The sequence below is a fragment of the Haliotis cracherodii genome, unplaced genomic scaffold (assembly GCF_022045235.1).
Source record: "Haliotis cracherodii isolate W230 unplaced genomic scaffold, xgHalCrac1.p SCAF_13, whole genome shotgun sequence".
Lineage (NCBI taxonomy): Eukaryota > Metazoa > Mollusca > Gastropoda > Lepetellida > Haliotidae > Haliotis > Haliotis cracherodii.
The window spans coordinates 13,933,141-13,952,509 of record NW_027266268.1 but is presented as its reverse complement, the minus strand read 5'-3'; the positions used below and the strand labels follow the sequence as shown (position 1 = coordinate 13,952,509).

At 41.4% G+C, this 19,369-nt stretch overlaps 1 protein-coding gene across 1 annotated transcript; it reads right to left on the bottom strand.

The window, feature by feature from the left end:
• Window positions 1-856: 856 nt before the first annotated feature.
• Window positions 857-11,162, bottom strand: LOC139459482 (zona pellucida sperm-binding protein 3 receptor-like). The gene is made up of 12 exons (XM_071240922.1): window positions 10,952-11,162; window positions 9,774-9,944; window positions 8,228-8,445; window positions 7,369-7,529; window positions 6,669-6,838; window positions 6,087-6,305; window positions 4,908-5,078; window positions 3,381-3,598; window positions 2,522-2,682; window positions 1,823-1,992; window positions 1,241-1,459; window positions 857-921 (listed from the first exon to the last, which is right to left on the bottom strand). The coding sequence occupies exons 1-12, from the start codon at window positions 11,160-11,162 to the stop codon at window positions 857-859; spliced, it is 2,154 nt and encodes a 717-aa protein (XP_071097023.1).
• Window positions 11,163-19,369: the final 8,207 nt, after the last annotated feature.

Here is a 19,369-nt window from a genome sequence, read left to right as displayed (position 1 = left end):
AGTTTATTCTTTACTTATATCTATAATAGAAGAATCACTTTGAACCATGAAAATTACTCACAAGAGCATCTTAAATTGCTTGCAGCCCATTTCCCGTTTGCTTGACAGGCAATAGTGGTAGAGCCAGATCTTTTTATGTATCCCTGGTTGCATGTGTACGTGGCAATGGATGAGAAAGGCGTCTTAGCTACTGTAGCGTGGCTTATTGCTGGTGGTTTCCCGCAACCCGTTTCTTTAAATAAACAAAAACAGCCATTAAAAAAAGGTGAATATTTAAGGATCCATTACATAAGTCAAGGTTGAGTACATTTGTTAAGAACCACGACATCTAAATTAGCAAATATGGACCATGTTTATCTCGCCTTACATCAAGATACTAAAGTACTCACGGAAATGGAACAAAACACCAACTGTTTCTCAATTTAAAAATCGACAGTGTTACGTAGCTGTAAATACGAAATAACTGAAAAAGTACTAGTCTTGATGTGCTAGTTTTATCTCAGTGCTCAATACAAAATGTACTTTACAGGAGGTAGTTTTATTTTGAATGTTGAAAGTGCCAACAAATTAAGTCCAAATTGACATAGCAGAAACAGACTATAGGCATTATGCACCCGTTGTCACCTGTCGTCAAGGTGTCATAGGTCACCTTAATGTACTTACAACTGGTTATGACCCGGCATCTAAGATTAATTCTATCCAATTCTATCCCGGAGAGACGGTAAACGCAATACATTTTAGCTGGGTGGTATGGTGGCAACGCTCATCCTATAAATGGGACAACTTTCTTATCCATAAGAAATCTGCTAAAAGCAGAGTCCATTGTACGATTCTGACCAAACGTGTTTATGATCCATTATCTAATAGTGACGATACCGCAGGTATCTGAAAAGATGGGCGCATTCTGCCCTCCTGAAGGTACTGTCACAAAGACATGCAGAGGCAAGTGAATTGTTCACCTGAAGAACACGGTAGCATGCGGTACAAGGCATATGCAATTGCACCGATGCTTTGTTTTTTATTCGTTCATTGTTTCAAACTGCACTCGGCAGTATTCCAGCTATTTGACGGGTTGAAGAGCTATTCTACCCCCGATTTTCACGGGTCATAAATGCGATTCACGTCATCGGAACGACAACATGAAGTAAGCTAGCCCGACAAGCTAATCTTACAAATGTGTTCTTACCTAGCATTCCACAGGGATTAAAACGCGAACAGAGCCAGGTCTTCAAATACTCACGTTTACAACTAAAGGCGACTTTTGTCCAGGTGCTGTCGGCTAAACATCTTATTGATGGGGTGCGTGTAGCTTGGAATCCCCTGTGGCATGTGTATACAGCCCTAGCGCCAACAGCGAGGGAGGTATATTTGACGGTTGATCTTTTAACAGTTGGAGGAGGGCCGCATACATCGGTAGCCAGTTTTAGAAGTATTAACATAGTATCCGCCATTGCGTATTCTGTATAAAGAATTGGGAAGAGAAGTTACGATAGTATCTTAAGCATTATAATATTGTCAAATGTTATCAAAAAATATATTTTATTAAAATTATATACTTAAATCGGAGGGCCAAATGGAACTTTTCACCGAGAAAAAAAAGGCAATAGTTTATCTTTGTAACAACTTACACCTTAAAAGTTAGCCAATGTATATTTACGAAAAAATAACAAATGTCAGGTATGGACTTCAGCAATGTCCAACAAGACATTAATCTCGTGACCACAGTCTACACGTTGCATTTAGTTGCCTGTAGTTTTTCAAGGCAAGTAGAAAGTGATGCAGCGAGACCAACCATAAGTTTCCAGTTAGATGGACTGCTTACTGTAAGACTTGTCATATGTAGACTTGCGCGAGTACCGAATTCTCGGAAAACTGGACCCCTTGTCGTATCTACATGTGCCTGATGCAGAGTCTTTAACCAGAAGCCATCCCCTATCAGAGTTGCAACCGCCCCAGGATCGACTGATGTACCACCGCCTAAATGATCTGGCCCTGGATGGAAGACATTTGAATTAAAGAAAAGTTTGCAAGATGAATCTTATACATTGCCAGTAATTATTTCACTCGTCAGCATCAAATCAACCAAGACAGACTGTTCTGAGGGGAGGGAGGCACCAAAATGTGTTTCACATATTTCATCCCTTTCAGGAATAAAACCCAGTTCTTTGGCGTGACGAGCGAACGCTTTAAGTGCTAGGCTAACAGACCGCCTAAATCTTACGGCCAGTTGTCCGTCTCAGCGTTTGCTCGAGTTAGTTCTGAAGTAACACCCACGACACTGTATTCCCCGTGTTCAAGAACCCACAAAGTAAATACATCAGGATCGAATTGATTGTCAAGCATGCTAGTGTAGATGCAAGTCTGGAGCAGAGAATCCAGTGATTGGCATGAGCATCGATCCACCCCGTTGGGATATAAGGATAAGCATGCGGGGGGTCGCCCCACTGAAGCATGGGTTGCTTCAGATCATTTTTAACGCGGTATCGTGAAGGTCAATTCAGTCAGGCAATAAAATTCTTACCCGTTTAAGGAAAAGTAGTTCGTACGGCTTCTCTTTCCCAAATCTTTCCACGACGATTTTAGGAGTCGTGATTTTGACAACCATTTGGTCGAGGACGAACGAACACCATTGAATATCAATTTCTTCATCAACCTCCCAGATTTCATGATCAAGACGTGGACCTAAGAAAAATAATCAATCTTATCCATTTAAAAATCGAAATATATTGCCGAGTGCTTGTAAAAAGTCGACACGACAATGTTTAATAAATAAAAGTGACAACCATTACCATAAACAATCGGTTGTATAACATCATGCCATCATAAGCGTGTGTTCATTTAGTATGCGAGTCGTGCGAACACGGATATCACTACGTTTGTTGATGTTTAACGCCGCACTCGGTAATATCCCAGCTAAATGACAGCACTCTGTAAATAATCCAGTCGGGACTAGACAAACCAGTGATTTACATCATGAACATCGATCCACTCAATTGGGATACGATGCATCAAAGTCAGCGAGCTTGACCACCCGATCCCGTAAGTCGCCCCTTACAAGTATGGGTTGCTCAAGACCCATGCTACCTTGGATCTTCATGGTGTATGTATGTATTAATGGTCATTAAAGTTGAGAGTAGTATCTTTTACGAACATATTGGACAGGTTAGCAAATAAAAGGTTTATGAATATAAAGGGAATATGGTTGAGCGATGTAAAATTTAAAGGAGAAAAAAACCACAAGCGACGATAACTACGATGAAAGATTTTTTTAGTTCAGAACTTGGTTATTATGCTCGTTTACAATTGATAGGGACTAAAGGGAAACTGGCAACCGTTTAAGTGTTTCCAACTGGAGGGAATGTTCAGCGGACTGAAATTACCTGCTTGACTCCAATTTTTGACCAGTTGTTGACAAGGACACTTCTGAAGTGTTTAGTGCAGGGTAGAGCTGCATTTCCTGTGAGGCATCCGGCTTGCAACGACTTTGAAATCGGGGCATCGTAGAATATCTTTTTGTTCTTCCACGTAGATACCGAAGACACTCTGTTTCCAGATACTATCCTCATAGCGAGTATATTGTTCCCAATGTATACGAAATCTGAAGTAGAAATCCATTGCACATCTCCAATTCTGGGTAGCACAATATTAAGACATGGATGCAATGTCTCACGAAAACTACTCGTGTATTTACCGTAGAGGCTTAAACTGTGGCAGTTAATAGAAATGCTGTACTAGAGATATGGGTTGAAATCAACTTGTTTTTTTCATACACTGACAATGGTCGTTCAATGTACTGTTCGATTTGTTTGTTGTTTAACCGGACTCGGCAATATTCCAGCCATATGACGTCCGTCTGTAAATAATCGAGTCTGGTCCAGACAATCCAGTGAATGACAGGAGCATCGATCCACGCAATTGGAAACCATGACATGCATGAACCACGTCAGCGAGCATGACCACCCGATCCCCCGTTAGTCGCCTAACAAGCATAGTCGCCTTTTACGGCAAGCATGGGTTGAAGACCTATTCTACCCCGGATCTTGACGGGTCTGTATTGTTCGAAGTGTGGCTTCAACTGTTCCTACAATGCATAATCAGCATTTTAGAACATTTACACATACGACAGACGCTCAAGACAAATTTCCAGCGGGACGGAAACAGTCAGACCACGTGTGGATGATACGATAGGAGGGTGGCATTATATTGGTGTTCCAGCAGTAGATAAGCAGGGAGGGTGGGGGGGGGGGGCGGCATGGAGGTTATTGCCATGGTAGTCTTCACCTTTTATTTTTTTTACCTCCGTTATGAAGACGATAAACATTTGGTTTAACTCGCCGTCAGACGCTTGTAAAAGATACATGTCTACTTGTCCTTTCCATTTTGCTTTGTACCAAGTAGACAGTAACCGAAGGACCAGTCACATTTTTTAAAAGTATTTTTACTTTTAGCAGATCTTTCCAAATCTTGCAATTCAAATGAAGAGAGTGGCCCACCGAAATGGCGCGATACCAGACTTAAGGGAGGTGGCAGGGGAGTTTCTGCTTTTTGTCGTGCAATCTCCACAGTATTAAATCCTTGACTGCAAGGAATAATTTCATCAGATGAAGTGCCGAGTTCTATGTGGAAATTGCCAGTGGATGTTGCACCGACCGAAGAAAGCAAAAGCTTCAGTTCCTCATCAGGGTGATTAGGCAATTTGGTCATAGATTACTTGTACCAACATTGCCGTCATCATCATACGCGGGAGAGTTGTTTAATAAATTCTCAAAGTTACCGTTTATATCTTGTGTATCCGTTTATATCTTGTCTGACCAAACCCCGTGCACAACTATTGACGCGTCTTCGGAGTTTATTCTTTACTTATATCTATAATAGAAGAATCACTTTGAACCATGAAAATTACTCACAAGAGCATCTTAAATTGCTTGCAGCCCATTTCCCGTTTGCTTGACAGGCAATAGTGGTAGAGCCAGATCTTTTTATGTATCCCTGGTTGCATGTGTACGTGGCAATGGATGAGAAAGGCGTCTTAGCTACTGTAGCGTGGGTTATTGCTGGTGGTTTCCCGCAACCCGTTTCTTTAAATAAACAAAAACAGCCATTAAAAAAAGGTGAATATTTAAGGATCCATTACATAAGTCAAGGTTGAGTACATTTGTTAAGAACCACGACATCTAAATTAGCAAATATGGACCATGTTTATCTCGCCTTACATCAAGATACTAAAGTACTCACGGAAATGGAAAAAAACACCAACTGTTTCTCAATTTAAAAATCGACAGTGTTACGTAGCTGTAAATACGAAATAACTGAAAAAGTACTAGTCTGGATTTGCTAGTTTTATCTCAGTGCTCAATACAAAATGTACTTTACAGGAGGTAGTTTTATTTTGAATGTTGAAAGTGCCAACAAATTAAGTCCAAATTGACATAGCAGAAACAGACTATAGGCATTATGCACCCGTTGTCACCTGTCGTCAAGGTGTCATAGGTCACCTTAATGTACTTACAACTGGTTATGACCCGGCATCTAAGATTAATTCTATCCAATTCTATCCCGGAGAGACGGTAAACGCAATACATTTTAGCTGGGTGGTATGGTGGCAACGCTCATCCTATAAATGGGACAACTTTCTTATCCATAAGAAATCTGCTAAAAGCAGAGTCCATTGTACGATTCTGACCAAACGTGTTTATGATCCATTATCTAATAGTGACGATACCGCAGGTATCTGAAAAGATGGGCGCATTCTGCCCTCCTGAAGGTACTGTCACAAAGACATGCAGAGGCAAGTGAATTGTTCACCTGAAGAACACGGTAGCATGCGGTACAAGGCATATGCAATTGCACCGATGCTTTGTTTTTTATTCGTTCATTGTTTCAAACTGCACTCGGCAGTATTCCAGCTATTTGACGGGTTGAAGAGCTATTCTACCCCCGATTTTCACGGGTCATAAATGCGATTCACGTCATCGGAACGACAACATGAAGTAAGCTAGCCCGACAAGCTAATCTTACAAATGTGTTCTTACCTAGCATTCCACAGGGATTAAAACGCGAACAGAGCCAGGTCTTCAAATACTCACGTTTACAACTAAAGGCGACTTTTGTCCAGGTGCTGTCGGCTAAACATCTTATTGATGGGGTGCGTGTAGCTTGGAATCCCCTGTGGCATGTGTATACAGCCCTAGCGCCAACAGCGAGGGAGGTATATTTGACGGTTGATCTTTTAACAGTTGGAGGAGGGCCGCATACATCGGTAGCCAGTTTTAGAAGTATTAACATAGTATCCGCCATTGCGTATTCTGTATAAAGAATTGGGAAGAGAAGTTACGATAGTATCTTAAGCATTATAATATTGTCAAATGTTATCAAAAAATATATTTTATTAAAATTATATACTTAAATCGGAGGGCCAAATGGAACTTTTCACCGAGAAAAAAAAGGCAATAGTTTATCTTTGTAACAACTTACACCTTAAAAGTTAGCCAATGTATATTTACGAAAAAATAACAAATGTCAGGTATGGACTTCAGCAATGTCCAACAAGACATTAATCTCGTGACCACAGTCTACACGTTGCATTTAGTTGCCTGTAGTTTTTCAAGGCAAGTAGAAAGTGATGCAGCGAGACCAACCATAAGTTTCCAGTTAGATGGACTGCTTACTGTAAGACTTGTCATATGTAGACTTGCGCGAGTACCGAATTCTCGGAAAACTGGACCCCTTGTCGTATCTACATGTGCCTGATGCAGAGTCTTTAACCAGAAGCCATCCCCTATCAGAGTTGCAACCGCCCCAGGATCGACTGATGTACCACCGCCTAAATGATCTGGCCCTGGATGGAAGACATTTGAATTAAAGAAAAGTTTGCAAGATGAATCTTATACATTGCCAGTAATTATTTCACTCGTCAGCATCAAATCAACCAAGACAGACTGTTCTGAGGGGAGGGAGGCACCAAAATGTGTTTCACATATTTCATCCCTTTCAGGAATAAAACCCAGTTCTTTGGCGTGACGAGCGAACGCTTTAAGTGCTAGGCTAACAGACCGCCTAAATGTTACGGCCAGTTGTCCGTCTCAGCGTTTGCTCGAGTTAGTTCTGAAGTAACACCCACGACACTGTATTCCCCGTGTTCAAGAACCCACAAAGTAAATACATCAGGATCGAATTGATTGTCAAGCATGCTAGTGTAGATGCAAGTCTGGAGCAGAGAATCCAGTGATTGGCATGAGCATCGATCCACCCCGTTGGGATATAAGGATAAGCATGCGGGGGGGTCGCCCCACTGAAGCATGGGTTGCTTCAGATCATTTTTAACGCGGTATCGTGAAGGTCAATTCAGTCAGGCAATAAAATTCTTACCCGTTTAAGGAAAAGTAGTTCGTACGGCTTCTCTTTCCCAAATCTTTCCACGACGATTTTAGGAGTCGTGATTTTGACAACCATTTGGTCGAGGACGAACGAACACCATTGAATATCAATTTCTTCATCAACCTCCCAGATTTCATGATCAAGACGTGGACCTAAGAAAAATAATCAATCTTATCCATTTAAAAATCGAAATATATTGCCGAGTGCTTGTAAAAAGTCGACACGACAATGTTTAATAAATAAAAGTGACAACCATTACCATAAACAATCGGTTGTATAACATCATGCCATCATAAGCGTGTGTTCATTTAGTATGCGAGTCGTGCGAACACGGATATCACTACGTTTGTTGATGTTTAACGCCGCACTCGGTAATATCCCAGCTAAATGACAGCACTCTGTAAATAATCCAGTCGGGACTAGACAAACCAGTGATTTACATCATGAACATCGATCCACTCAATTGGGATACGATGCATCAAAGTCAGCGAGCTTGACCACCCGATCCCGTAAGTCGCCCCTTACAAGTATGGGTTGCTCAAGACCCATGCTACCTTGGATCTTCATGGTGTATGTATGTATTTATGGTCATTAAAGTTGAGAGTAGTATCTTTTACGAACATATTGGACAGGTTAGCAAATAAAAGGTTTATGAATATAAAGGGAATATGGTTGAGCGATGTAAAATTTAAAGGAGAAAAAAACCACAAGCGACGATAACTACGATGAAAGATTTTTTTAGTTCAGAACTTGGTTATTATGCTCGTTTACAATTGATAGGGACTAAAGGGAAACTGGCAACCGTTTAAGTGTTTCCAACTGGAGGGAATGTTCAGCGGACTGAAATTACCTGCTTGACTCCAATTTTTGACCAGTTGTTGACAAGGACACTTCTGAAGTGTTTAGTGCAGGGTAGAGCTGCATTTCCTGTGAGGCATCCGGCTTGCAACGACTTTGAAATCGGGGCATCGTAGAATATCTTTTTGTTCTTCCACGTAGATACCGAAGACACTCTGTTTCCAGATACTATCCTCATAGCGAGTATATTGTTCCCAATGTATACGAAATCTGAAGTAGAAATCCATTGCACATCTCCAATTCTGGGTAGCACAATATTAAGACATGGATGCAATGTCTCACGAAAACTACTCGTGTATTTACCGTAGAGGCTTAAACTGTGGCAGTTAATAGAAATGCTGTACTAGAGATATGGGTTGAAATCAACTTGTTTTTTTCATACACTGACAATGGTCGTTCAATGTACTGTTCGATTTGTTTGTTGTTTAACCGGACTCGGCAATATTCCAGCCATATGACGTCCGTCTGTAAATAATCGAGTCTGGTCCAGACAATCCAGTGAATGACAGGAGCATCGATCCACGCAATTGGAAACCATGACATGCATGAACCACGTCAGCATGCATGAACCACGTCAGCGAGCATGACCACCCGATCCCCCGTTAGTCGCCTAACAAGCATAGTCGCCTTTTACGGCAAGCATGGGTTGAAGACCTATTCTATCCCGGATCTTGACGGGTCTGTATTGTTCGAAGTGTGGCTTCAACTGTTCCTACAATGCATAATCAGCATTTTAGAACATTTACACATACGACAGACGCTCAAGACAAATTTCCAGCGGGACGGAAACAGTCAGACCACGTGTGGATGATACGATAGGAGGGTGGCATTATATTGGTGTTCCAGCAGTAGATAAGCAGGGAGGGTGGGGGGGGGGGGCGGCATGGAGGTTATTGCCATGGTAGTCTTCACCTTTTATTTTTTTTACCTCCGTTATGAAGACGATAAACATTTGGTTTAACTCGCCGTCAGACGCTTGTAAAAGATACATGTCTACTTGTCCTTTCCATTTTGCTTTGTACCAAGTAGACAGTAACCGAAGGACCAGTCACATTTTTTAAAAGTATTTTTACTTTTAGCAGATCTTTCCAAATCTTGCAATTCAAATGAAGAGAGTGGCCCACCGAAATGGCGCGATACCAGACTTAAGGGAGGTGGCAGGGGAGTTTCTGCTTTTTGTCGTGCAATCTCCACAGTATTAAATCCTTGACTGCAAGGAATAATTTCATCAGATGAAGTGCCGAGTTCTATGTGGAAATTGCCAGTGGATGTTGCACCGACCGAAGAAAGCAAAAGCTTCAGTTCCTCATCAGGGTGATTAGGCAATTTGGTCATAGATTACTTGTACCAACATTGCCGTCATCATCATACGCGGGAGAGTTGTTTAATAAATTCTCAAAGTTACCGTTTATATCTTGTGTATCCGTTTATATCTTGTCTGACCAAACCCCGTGCACAACTATTGACGCGTCTTCGGAGTTTATTCTTTACTTATATCTATAATAGAAGAATCACTTTGAACCATGAAAATTACTCACAAGAGCATCTTAAATTGCTTGCAGCCCATTTCCCGTTTGCTTGACAGGCAATAGTGGTAGAGCCAGATCTTTTTATGTATCCCTGGTTGCATGTGTACGTGGCAATGGATGAGAAAGGCGTCTTAGCTACTGTAGCGTGGGTTATTGCTGGTGGTTTCCCGCAACCCGTTTCTTTAAATAAACAAAAACAGCCATTAAAAACGGTGAATATTTAAGGATCCATTACATAAGTCAAGGTTGAGTACATTTGTTAAGAACCACGACATCTAAATTAGCAAATATGGACCATGTTTATCTCGCCTTACATCAAGATACTAAAGTACTCACGGAAATGGAAAAAAACACCAACTGTTTCTCAATTTAAAAATCGACAGTGTTACGTAGCTGTAAATACGAAATAACTGAAAAAGTACTAGTCTGGATTTGCTAGTTTTATCTCAGTGCTCAATACAAAATGTACTTTACAGGAGGTAGTTTTATTTTGAATGTTGAAAGTGCCAACAAATTAAGTCCAAACTGACATAGCAGAAACAGACTATAGGCATTATGCACCCGTTGTCACCTGTCGTCAAGGTGTCATAGGTCACCTTAATGTACTTACAACTGGTTATGACCCGGCATCTAAGATTAATTCTATCCAATTCTATCCCGGAGAGACGGTAAACGCAATACATTTTAGCTGGGTGGTATGGTGGCAACGCTCATCCTATAAATGGGACAACTTTCTTATCCATAAGAAATCTGCTAAAAGCAGAGTCCATTGTACGATTCTGACCAAACGTGTTTATGATCCATTATCTAATAGTGACGATACCGCAGGTATCTGAAAAGATGGGCGCATTCTGCCCTCCTGAAGGTACTGTCACAAAGACATGCAGAGGCAAGTGAATTGTTCACCTGAAGAACACGGTAGCATGCGGTACAAGGCATATGCAATTGCACCGATGCTTTGTTTTTTATTCGTTCATTGTTTCAAACTGCACTCGGCAGTATTCCAGCTATTTGACGGGTTGAAGAGCTATTCTACCCCCGATTTTCACGGGTCATAAATGCGATTCACGTCATCGGAACGACAACATGAAGTAAGCTAGCCCGACAAGCTAATCTTACAAATGTGTTCTTACCTAGCATTCCACAGGGATTAAAACGCGAACAGAGCCAGGTCTTCAAATACTCACGTTTACAACTAAAGGCGACTTTTGTCCAGGTGCTGTCGGCTAAACACCTTATTGATGGGGTGCGTGTAGCTTGGAATCCCCTGTGGCATGTGTATACAGCCCTAGCGCCAACAGCGAGGGAGGTATATTTGACGGTTGATCTTTTAACAGTTGGAGGAGGGCCGCATACATCGGTAGCCAGTTTTAGAAGTATTAACATAGTATCCGCCATTGCGTATTCTGTATAAAGAATTGGGAAGAGAAGTTACAATAGTATCTTAAGCATTATAATATTGTCAAATGTTATCAAAAAATATATTTTATTAAAATTATATACTTAAATCGGAGGGCCAAATGGAACTTTTCACCGAGAAAAAAAAGGCAATAGTTTATCTTTGTAACAACTTACACCTTAAAAGTTAGCCAATGTATATTTACGAAAAAATAACAAATGTCAGGTATGGACTTCAGCAATGTCCAACAAGACATTAATCTCGTGACCACAGTCTACACGTTGCATTTAGTTGCCTGTAGTTTTTCAAGGCAAGTAGAAAGTGATGCAGCGAGACCAACCATAAGTTTCCAGTTAGATGGACTGCTTACTGTAAGACTTGTCATATGTAGACTTGCGCGAGTACCGAATTCTCGGAAAACTGGACCCCTTGTCGTATCTACATGTGCCTGATGCAGAGTCTTTAACCAGAAGCCATCCCCTATCAGAGTTGCAACCGCCCCAGGATCGACTGATGTACCACCGCCTAAATGATCTGGCCCTGGATGGAAGACATTTGAATTAAAGAAAAGTTTGCAAGATGAATCTTATACATTGCCAGTAATTATTTCACTCGTCAGCATCAAATCAACCAAGACAGACTGTTCTGAGGGGAGGGAGGCACCAAAATGTGTTTCACATATTTCATCCCTTTCAGGAATAAAACCCAGTTCTTTGGCGTGACGAGCGAACGCTTTAAGTGCTAGGCTAACAGACCGCCTAAATGTTACGGCCAGTTGTCCGTCTCAGCGTTTGCTCGAGTTAGTTCTGAAGTAACACCCACGACACTGTATTCCCCGTGTTCAAGAACCCACAAAGTAAATACATCAGGATCGAATTGATTGTCAAGCATGCTAGTGTAGATGCAAGTCTGGAGCAGAGAATCCAGTGATTGGCATGAGCATCGATCCACCCCGTTGGGATATAAGGATAAGCATGCGGGGGGTCGCCCCACTGAAGCATGGGTTGCTTCAGATCATTTTTAACGCGGTATCGTGAAGGTCAATTCAGTCAGGCAATAAAATTCTTACCCGTTTAAGGAAAAGTAGTTCGTACGGCTTCTCTTTCCCAAATCTTTCCACGACGATTTTAGGAGTCGTGATTTTGACAACCATTTGGTCGAGGACGAACGAACACCATTGAATATCAATTTCTTCATCAACCTCCCAGATTTCATGATCAAGACGTGGACCTAAGAAAAATAATCAATCTTATCCATTTAAAAATCGAAATATATTGCCGAGTGCTTGTAAAAAGTCGACACGACAATGTTTAATAAATAAAAGTGACAACCATTACCATAAACAATCGGTTGTATAACATCATGCCATCATAAGCGTGTGTTCATTTAGTATGCGAGTCGTGCGAACACGGATATCACTACGTTTGTTGATGTTTAACGCCGCACTCGGTAATATCCCAGCTAAATGACAGCACTCTGTAAATAATCCAGTCGGGACTAGACAAACCAGTGATTTACATCATGAACATCGATCCACTCAATTGGGATACGATGCATCAAAGTCAGCGAGCTTGACCACCCGATCCCGTAAGTCGCCCCTTACAAGTATGGGTTGCTCAAGACCCATGCTACCTTGGATCTTCATGGTGTATGTATGTATTTATGGTCATTAAAGTTGAGAGTAGTATCTTTTACGAACATATTGGACAGGTTAGCAAATAAAAGGTTTATGAATATAAAGGGAATATGGTTGAGCGATGTAAAATTTAAAGGAGAAAAAAACCACAAGCGACGATAACTACGATGAAAGATTTTTTTAGTTCAGAACTTGGTTATTATGCTCGTTTACAATTGATAGGGACTAAAGGGAAACTGGCAACCGTTTAAGTGTTTCCAACTGGAGGGAATGTTCAGCGGACTGAAATTACCTGCTTGACTCCAATTTTTGACCAGTTGTTGACAAGGACACTTCTGAAGTGTTTAGTGCAGGGTAGAGCTGCATTTCCTGTGAGGCATCCGGCTTGCAACGACTTTGAAATCGGGGCATCGTAGAATATCTTTTTGTTCTTCCACGTAGATACCGAAGACACTCTGTTTCCAGATACTATCCTCATAGCGAGTATATTGTTCCCAATGTATACGAAATCTGAAGTAGAAATCCATTGCACATCTCCAATTCTGGGTAGCACAATATTAAGACATGGATGCAATGTCTCACGAAAACTACTCGTGTATTTACCGTAGAGGCTTAAACTGTGGCAGTTAATAGAAATGCTGTACTAGAGATATGGGTTGAAATCAACTTGTTTTTTTCATACACTGACAATGGTCGTTCAATGTACTGTTCGATTTGTTTGTTGTTTAACCGGACTCGGCAATATTCCAGCCATATGACGTCCGTCTGTAAATAATCGAGTCTGGTCCAGACAATCCAGTGAATGACAGGAGCATCGATCCACGCAATTGGAAACCATGACATGCATGAACCACGTCAGCGAGCATGACCACCCGATCCCCCGTTAGTCGCCTAACAAGCATAGTCGCCTTTTACGGCAAGCATGGGTTGAAGACCTATTCTACCCCGGATCTTGACGGGTCTGTATTGTTCGAAGTGTGGCTTCAACTGTTCCTACAATGCATAATCAGCATTTTAGAACATTTACACATACGACAGACGCTCAAGACAAATTTCCAGCGGGACGGAAACAGTCAGACCACGTGTGGATGATACGATAGGAGGGTGGCATTATATTGGTGTTCCAGCAGTAGATAAGCAGGGGGGGTGGGGGGAGGCGGCATGGAGGTTATTGCCATGGTAGTCTTCACCTTTTATTTTTTTTACCTCCGTTATGAAGACGATAAACATTTGGTTTAACTCGCCGTCAGACGCTTGTAAAAGATACATGTCTACTTGTCCTTTCCATTTTGCTTTGTACCAAGTAGACAGTAACCGAAGGACCAGTCACATTTTTTAAAAGTATTTTTACTTTTAGCAGATCTTTCCAAATCTTGCAATTCAAATGAAGAGAGTGGCCCACCGAAATGGCGCGATACCAGACTTAAGGGAGGTGGCAGGGGAGTTTCTGCTTTTTGTCGTGCAATCTCCACAGTATTAAATCCTTGACTGCAAGGAATAATTTCATCAGATGAAGTGCCGAGTTCTATGTGGAAATTGCCAGTGGATGTTGCACCGACCGAAGAAAGCAAAAGCTTCAGTTCCTCATCAGGGTGATTAGGCAATTTGGTCATAGATTACTTGTACCAACATTGCCGTCATCATCATACGCGGGAGAGTTGTTTAATAAATTCTCAAAGTTACCGTTTATATCTTGTGTATCCGTTTATATCTTGTCTGACCAAACCCCGTGCACAACTATTGACGCGTCTTCGGAGTTTATTCTTTACTTATATCTATAATAGAAGAATCACTTTGAACCATGAAAATTACTCACAAGAGCATCTTAAATTGCTTGCAGCCCATTTCCCGTTTGCTTGACAGGCAATAGTGGTAGAGCCAGATCTTTTTATGTATCCCTGGTTGCATGTGTACGTGGCAATGGATGAGAAAGGCGTCTTAGCTACTGTAGCGTGGGTTATTGCTGGTGGTTTCCCGCAACCCGTTTCTTTAAATAAACAAAAACAGCCATTAAAAAAAGGTGAATATTTAAGGATCCATTACATAAGTCAAGGTTGAGTACATTTGTTAAGAACCACGACATCTAAATTAGCAAATATGGACCATGTTTATCTCGCCTTACATCAAGATACTAAAGTACTCACGGAAATGGAAAAAAACACCAACTGTTTCTCAATTTAAAAATCGACAGTGTTACGTAGCTGTAAATACGAAATAACTGAAAAAGTACTAGTCTGGATTTGCTAGTTTTATCTCAGTGCTCAATACAAAATGTACTTTACAGGAGGTAGTTTTATTTTGAATGTTGAAAGTGCCAACAAATTAAGTCCAAATTGACATAGCAGAAACAGACTATAGGCATTATGCACCCGTTGTCACCTGTCGTCAAGGTGTCATAGGTCACCTTAATGTACTTACAACTGGTTATGACCCGGCATCTAAGATTAATTCTATCCAATTCTATCCCGGAGAGACGGTAAACGCAATACATTTTAGCTGGGTGGTATGGTGGCAACGCTCATCCTATAAATGGGACAACTTTCTTATCCATAAGAAATCTGCTAAAAGCAGAGTCCATTGTACGATTCTGACCAAACGTGTTTATGATCCATTATCTAATAGTGACGATACCGCAGGTATCTGAAAAGATGGGCGCATTCTGCCCTCCTGAAGGTACTGTCACAAAGACATGCAGAGGCAAGTGAATTGTTCACCTGAAGAACACGGTAGCATGCGGTACAAGGCATATGCAATTGCACCGATGCTTTGTTTTTTATTCGTTCATTGTTTCAAACTGCACTCGGCAGTATTCCAGCTATTTGACGGGTTGAAGAGCTATTCTACCCCCGATTTTCACGGGTCATAAATGCGATTCACGTCATCGGAACGACAACATGAAGTAAGCTAGCCCGACAAGCTAATCTTACAAATGTGTTCTTACCTAGCATTCCACAGGGATTAAAACGCGAACAGAGCCAGGTCTTCAAATACTCACGTTTACAACTAAAGGCGACTTTTGTCCAGGTGCTGTCGGCTAAACATCTTATTGATGGGGTGCGTGTAGCTTGGAATCCCCTGTGGCATGTGTATACAGCCCTAGCGCCAACAGCGAGGGAGGTATATTTGACGGTTGATCTTTTAACAGTTGGAGGAGGGCCGCATACATCGGTAGCCAGTTTTAGAAGTATTAACATAGTATCCGCCATTGCGTATTCTGTATAAAGAATTGGGAAGAGAAGTTACGATAGTATCTTAAGCATTATAATATTGTCAAATGTTATCAAAAAATATATTTTATTAAAATTATATACTTAAATCGGAGGGCCAAATGGAACTTTTCACCGAGAAAAAAAAGGCAATAGTTTATCTTTGTAACAACTTACACCTTAAAAGTTAGCCAATGTATATTTACGAAAAAATAACAAATGTCAGGTATGGACTTCAGCAATGTCCAACAAGACATTAATCTCGTGACCACAGTCTACACGTTGCATTTAGTTGCCTGTAGTTTTTCAAGGCAAGTAGAAAGTGATGCAGCGAGACCAACCATAAGTTTCCAGTTAGATGGACTGCTTACTGTAAGACTTGTCATATGTAGACTTGCGCGAGTACCGAATTCTCGGAAAACTGGACCCCTTGTCGTATCTACATGTGCCTGATGCAGAGTCTTTAACCAGAAGCCATCCCCTATCAGAGTTGCAACCGCCCCAGGATCGACTGATGTACCACCGCCTAAATGATCTGGCCCTGGATGGAAGACATTTGAATTAAAGAAAAGTTTGCAAGATGAATCTTATACATTGCCAGTAATTATTTCACTCGTCAGCATCAAATCAACCAAGACAGACTGTTCTGAGGGGAGGGAGGCACCAAAATGTGTTTCACATATTTCATCCCTTTCAGGAATAAAACCCAGTTCTTTGGCGTGACGAGCGAACGCTTTAAGTGCTAGGCTAACAGACCGCCTAAATGTTACGGCCAGTTGTCCGTCTCAGCGTTTGCTCGAGTTAGTTCTGAAGTAACACCCACGACACTGTATTCCCCGTGTTCAAGAACCCACAAAGTAAATACATCAGGATCGAATTGATTGTCAAGCATGCTAGTGTAGATGCAAGTCTGGAGCAGAGAATCCAGTGATTGGCATGAGCATCGATCCACCCCGTTGGGATATAAGGATAAGCATGCGGGGGGTCGCCCCACTGAAGCATGGGTTGCTTCAGATCATTTTTAACGCGGTATCGTGAAGGTCAATTCAGTCAGGCAATAAAATTCTTACCCGTTTAAGGAAAAGTAGTTCGTACGGCTTCTCTTTCCCAAATCTTTCCACGACGATTTTAGGAGTCGTGATTTTGACAACCATTTGGTCGAGGACGAACGAACACCATTGAATATCAATTTCTTCATCAACCTCCCAGATTTCATGATCAAGACGTGGACCTAAGAAAAATAATCAATCTTATCCATTTAAAAATCGAAATATATTGCCGAGTGCTTGTAAAAAGTCGACACGACAATGTTTAATAAATAAAAGTGACAACCATTACCATAAACAATCGGTTGTATAACATCATGCCATCATAAGCGTGTGTTCATTTAGTATGCGAGTCGTGCGAACACGGATATCACTACGTTTGTTGATGTTTAACGCCGCACTCGGTAATATCCCAGCTAAATGACAGCACTCTGTAAATAATCCAGTCGGGACTAGACAAACCAGTGATTTACATCATGAACATCGATCCACTCAATTGGGATACGATGCATCAAAGTCAGCGAGCTTGACCACCCGATCCCGTAAGTCGCCCCTTACAAGTATGGGTTGCTCAAGACCCATGCTACCTTGGATCTTCATGGTGTATGTATGTATTTATGGTCATTAAAGTTGAGAGTAGTATCTTTTACGAACATATTGGACAGGTTAGCAAATAAAAGGTTTATGAATATAAAGGGAATATGGTTGAGCGATGTAAAATTTAAAGGAGAAAAAAACCACAAGCGACGATAACTACGATGAAAGATTTTTTTAGTTCAGAACTTGGTTATTATGCTCGTTTACAATTGATAGGGACTAAAGGGAAACTGGCAACCGTTTAAGTGTTTCCAACTGGAGGGAATGTTCAGCGGACTGAAATTACCTGCTTGACTCCAATTTTTGACCAGTTGTTGACAAGGACACTTCTGAAGTGTTTAGTGCAGGGTAGAGCTGCATTTCCTGTGAGGCATCCGGCTTGCAACGACTTTGAAATCGGGGCATCGTAGAATATCTTTTTGTTCTTCCACGTAGATACCGAAGACACTCTGTTTCCAGATACTATCCTCATAGCGAGTATATTGTTCCCAATGTATACGAAATCTGAAGTAGAAATCCATTGCACATCTCCAATTCTGGGTAGCACAATATTAAGACATGGATGCAATGTCTCACGAAAACTACTCGTGTATTTACCGTAGAGGCTTAAACTGTGGCAGTTAATAGAAATGCTGTACTAGAGATATGGGTTGAAATCAACTTGTTTTTTTCATACACTGACAATGGTCGTTCAATGTACTGTTCGATTTGTTTGTTGTTTAACCGGACTCGGCAATATTCCAGCCATATGACGTCCGTCTGTAAATAATCGAGTCTGGTCCAGACAATCCAGTGAATGACAGGAGCATCGATCCACGCAATTGGAAACCATGACATGCATGAACCACGTCAGCATGCATGAACCACGTCAGCGAGCATGACCACCCGATCCCCCGTTAGTCGCCTAACAAGCATAGTCGCCTTTTACGGCAAGCATGGGTTGAAGACCTATTCTACCCCGGATCTTGACGGGTCTGTATTGTTCGAAGTGTGGCTTCAACTGTTCCTACAATGCATAATCAGCATTTTAGAACATTTACACATACGACAGACGCTCAAGACAAATTTCCAGCGGGACGGAAACAGTCAGACCACGTGTGGATGATACGATAGGAGGGTGGCATTATATTGGTGTTCCAGCAGTAGATAAGCAGGGGGGGGGGGGGGGGGGGGGGCGGCATGGAGGTTATTGCCATGGTAGTCTTCACCTTTTATTTTTTTTTACCTCCGTTATGAAGACGATAAACATTTGGTTTAACTCGCCGTCAGACGCTTGTAAAAGATACATGTCTACTTGTCCTTTCCATTTTGCTTTGTACCAAGTAGACAGTAACCGAAGGACCAGTCACATTTTTTAAAAGTATTTTTACTTTTAGCAGATCTTTCCAAATCTTGCAATTCAAATGAAGAGAGTGGCCCACCGAAATGGCGCGATACCAGACTTAAGGGAGGTGGCAGGGGAGTTTCTGCTTTTTGTCGTGCAATCTCCACAGTATTAAATCCTTGACTGCAAGGAATAATTTCATCAGATGAAGTGCCGAGTTCTATGTGGAAATTGCCAGTGGATGTTGCACCGACCGAAGAAAGCAAAAGCTTCAGTTCCTCATCAGGGTGATTAGGCAATTTGGTCATAGATTACTTGTACCAACATTGCCGTCATCATCATACGCGGGAGAGTTGTTTAATAAATTCTCAAAGTTACCGTTTATATCTTGTGTATC